We start from the raw sequence: 4,116 nt of genomic DNA, 5'->3' as shown, positions 1-4,116 counted from the left end.
CAACGAGGTCAATCCTGATGTAATATGCCTTCTATATTACAATGGGAGAAGATATTTTGGACTGAATGGTCAAGTGTTTGAAGGAGATACGAAGATCTTCCGCATGAGTCCGCGTTGCAAATATAATGAGCTCAAGAAAATAATATACCCGAGGTCAATCCTTGTCTCGACTGATGTTAGGTTGGTAACCCCGTGCAATGGAGGGAGGTGGTTGAGGATGAAGATGTGTCACTAGTAGTTGATGCATTTCGACAGCATGGAGAGTCCTCATACATCGAGTTCCGATTCCATCACCGGGTATTATTGGTGCGCATGACCCACCACCTGCTGCAGGTTAGGTAGTTTACCATTTGAGTTTTAAGATAGTTTACTGTTTCAGTTTAATTATATTTTTATGTACTTAACGACATTCGAAATGTGTGTTAAAAAGCAGTGGATAATGTTCCATTTTGGTCAGAAATACCACATTACACGCACATTAACTGGGCACACCCCGATCAAGAGTGTGATGACATGCAAGGGGCACAAGTACCAAATTGGCAAATGGGTCAAGAGCTTTATAAGGACCAGCAATTTGAAAGCAAGCAGGATGTACAAATGGCCATCAAACAGTATTGTATGGCAAAAAATCGCACAACTGTCGTACTAAAAAGTGATACGCAAAGGCTGATAATGATTTGTCAAAATCACAATGATGGTTGTCCGTGGAGGATGCGAGCATATCTGAAAAAAGGCGGTCATGAATGGATAATAGGCGTGTGGAACAACATCCATACGTGTGTATCTCAAACACTTTCACAGGATCACAAACAACTTAACTCTAGTTTCATTTGTGAATTGATCATCGGTAAGTCAACCATCTGGTAAATGTTTAAATTAATATTGTGAGTGTAACGCTAATACGTTGTTGTTTGTCAAACCGCAGAAATGATACGTGAAGAGCCTAGTGTTAAAATTGGGTTAATACAGGAGAGGATTGCATCAAGTCTAGGATTTCATATATCATACCGAAAAGCCTGGAAATCAAAGCAGAAGGCAATTGTGAGGGTATTTGGGGATTGGGATGAGTCGTACGCGTTTCTGCCAAGATGGTTGGATTATATGTTATTGTTTTCTCCTGGGTCTGCCTATAAACTGGATGTGAATGAACATAGGATTGATGGTCGGCTCGATGGTTCGCACAAGGTGTTTAAAAGGGTTTTTTGGACATTCAAACAGTGTTGTGATGCCTTTAATTATTGCAAGCCTATGCTCCAAATCGATGGGACACATTTGTATGGAAAATACCGCAGAACGCTAATGATCGCTACAGCTGTTGACGGTAACAATTATGTCCTGCCTGTAGCGTTTGCTGTTGTTAGTTGTGAGAATATTGACAATTGGTCCTGGTTTTTGGCCATGTTACGGATCCATGTGACTCAGAAAGATGGAATATGCCTTATTTCTGATCGACATGCAGGTATATTGGCAGCCGTCAATAATGTTGCGTTAGGGTGGCAACCACCCAAAGCGTACCATGTTTTTTGCGTGAGACATCTGGCAAGCAATTTCAATCATAAGTTCAAAAACATCATGTTGAAGAAGCAGTTAAAGAAGTTAGGTATGGATGTCACTAGAATTTTATTAATTTGTTACAATGATCGTATGACGCTGATGTTATTAGTTATTAACAATTATGTGTTGTCATGTACAGGCTACACTACATCGCGATTGGATTTTGACGCTGGTTTGGAAAAATTTAAAGAATCAAGCCCACAGATAGCAGCATGGATTGATCGAATTCCGAAGGAAAAATGGAGTATATCATACGATGCTGAAGGAAGGCGATTTGGCCATATGACTACAAACTTGTCGGAGTGTGTTAACAAGGTTCTTAAAGGTGCTAGAAACTTACCAATCACGTCTTTGGTGCGCATCACGTACGCTAGGCTTAACGAATATTTTTTGGCCCACGGGCAGGAGGCTCGGGAAGAGATGGACAAAGGTAATCGTTTCGCCAAAGTGTTCTGGGTTGAATATGTTAAAAACCAACAAAATGCTGCAACACACTTTGTTACGTCGTATGACAGACAAAAAACACGATTTGAAGTTCAAGAGTCTTACAATCAAAGAACTCATAGAGGAGGAAAGAAATGGTGGGTTTCATTACAGGATCGGGCCTGTCAATGTGGTGAGTTTACTGCTTTTAGGTACCCATGTAGTCATGTGATTGCTGCGTGCAAATCAGTAAATCATGACCCCTTACAATACATTGATCCTGCATATAGTGCGTCATATCAATGCCAGGTATATTCCGGGCAATGGTATCCAATTGGTAATGAAGACTTCATCCCACCCAGCCAAGGCCCAACAATTCTCCCGGATGTGTCACTTAGACGTAAAAAAGGCAGGCCGCGAAGTACCCGAATCCGTAACGAAATGGATCAGCGCGAGGGTGTGAGCCAGCAGGTAAGATGTGGTTATTGTAGGGTTGTTGGCCATGACAGACGTCGTTGTCCATCTCGCTTGCAAGGCAATTAAATGTTGCGTGAAACAAACTTGTCGAAACGTTGGTTACCCTCTTCTGCCTGTGTGTTGTCACACGTTTTTTTGTTTCGTTTATAATTATGCCTGCTTTTATTTGATTCTGGGTTGTCGTTAGTCGTGATGTTTATTGAATGTAATATGTTAATTAATATGATCATCGTGTGCTTACTGGTTTCATAATTTTCTTTTCGGATAGTTAACTAGGGATAGCACATAACACCACATGAATCTAACAATAACATAATAGTCAGCATACAGTAATAAATGGAAATCAAAGGATGGAGTCCAAAACAGATCATTTACATACATATGAATGCTCTGATAAAATAAAAAGTCCTATGATAAAACAACAAATCACTGCTGTCGCGGCCGCCCATGATACTTGGCACAACGTGCCTGGTTATGCTCATATGGTGACAAGAAACAGCGCTCCCTGGCCTGTCTATCTGGATTACGCCTGACCACGTCTTCACCGTCTCCTCCGGGTGCAACGTCTGCTTCCGCTCCTGGGTCTGCATCAATATCGTCCACAGTACCCGCAATGTCCTCCTGCGCAAGCAAACCTGTAGGACCAGATGAGGGTGACTGAAAGAAGTCAGCCGAAAATGCCTCCGGTGTGGCCATGACGGCAGGGGAATCGAATGTGGGTATGTAATCCTCTGTGAACTCTTGCAGACCGGGCTGAGGATGCGAACCGGACTGTCCTGGAAACTGGCTGTGCTCGTGCGCAGAAGGCTCAACATGAGAATAAGATGGACCACTGGTCTGACCTGGGAACTGCTGACCTGGGAATGGCTGAGTGAAGTGTGGCTGATATCCAGGGTACGACTGCGTCGGTGCTGAAAACCATGGGTACCCGAACTGAGTCGATGACCCGCTAGGCTGAGACGGACCGCCTGGGGGAGGCCACCAGAAAGGCTGCGACAACTCACCTGGAGGGTAAGCTGGGGCATAAAACTGACCGGCTGGACGGGGCGGAAGAGACTGCACAAGCACAGGCCTATCAGCCATAGCGGGAGCCTGATGATGCAGTGGCAGTCCCTCGTGGCGTGCACGCTGGCTAACACGCGGATGACGAGGCGGTTCCACTGTCTGCACCACTGCCGGCGGAGGTGCAGCCTCTCCAGGCTCTGTCAGTCTGCCAAACTCATCGAATGCGGACATCATCTGAAGGGTCTCATCGTATATCTGGCGATATGTGAATGCTCCTTGGGCCTCGTCTGATGCCATATGCAGAACAGTCTCCATGCGATCACTCTGTGAAGCGAATATAATGTTAAATGTATGATGTCATTACAAAAAAAAATACAAAATGTAACAATATTAATGACAAGGGCTAAAATTAACGTACCACATGAGAACGAATGGCCGATCTCTGCATCATCCATCTACGCGTATGCTGAAAATACCACTGCATGTACGTGCTGTTGAGAGACAGATGACCTTCTCCCTGCAAGGGCTGTAGACCCTGCACAATGAGGGCATCCCTGGAATGCCACTGCGCTATATAAAGTCCATGACGGTCCCTCCAGTCAACATCACACTTACCAGTCAGGGTGATGGTCAGCAGCTCTGAACTCATGAAAGGAT

The 4,116-nt window shown here is 44.4% G+C and overlaps 1 protein-coding gene across 1 annotated transcript; it reads left to right on the top strand.

Moving 5' to 3' along the window:
• The first annotated feature begins 927 nt into the window (after nt 1-927).
• LOC133299532 (uncharacterized) lies at nt 928-2,520 on the top strand. The gene is made up of 2 exons (XM_061499002.1): nt 928-1,459; nt 1,694-2,520. Exons 1-2 carry the CDS (start codon nt 928-930, stop codon nt 2,518-2,520), a joined length of 1,359 nt encoding a protein of 452 aa, XP_061354986.1.
• The last annotated feature ends 1,596 nt before the right edge of the window (nt 2,521-4,116 follow it).

The sequence above is a fragment of the Gastrolobium bilobum genome, unplaced genomic scaffold (genome assembly GCF_033153095.1).
Source record: "Gastrolobium bilobum isolate Gb01-03AN ecotype WA unplaced genomic scaffold, APGP_CSIRO_Gbil_v1 utg37679, whole genome shotgun sequence".
Classification (NCBI taxonomy): domain Eukaryota; kingdom Viridiplantae; phylum Streptophyta; class Magnoliopsida; order Fabales; family Fabaceae; genus Gastrolobium; species Gastrolobium bilobum.
This window is presented reverse-complemented; position numbering and strand designations above follow the sequence as displayed.

Bases quoted from the DNA above. Each gene is read 5' to 3' on its own strand.
- LOC133299532 (XM_061499002.1), top strand. From the start codon at position 928: ATGATACGTGAAGAGCCTAGTGTTAAAATTGGGTTAATACAGGAGAGG. The intron at 1,460-1,693 runs GTATATTGGCAG...TGTCATGTACAG, and splicing joins TATTTCTGATCGACATGCAG to GCTACACTACATCGCGATTG.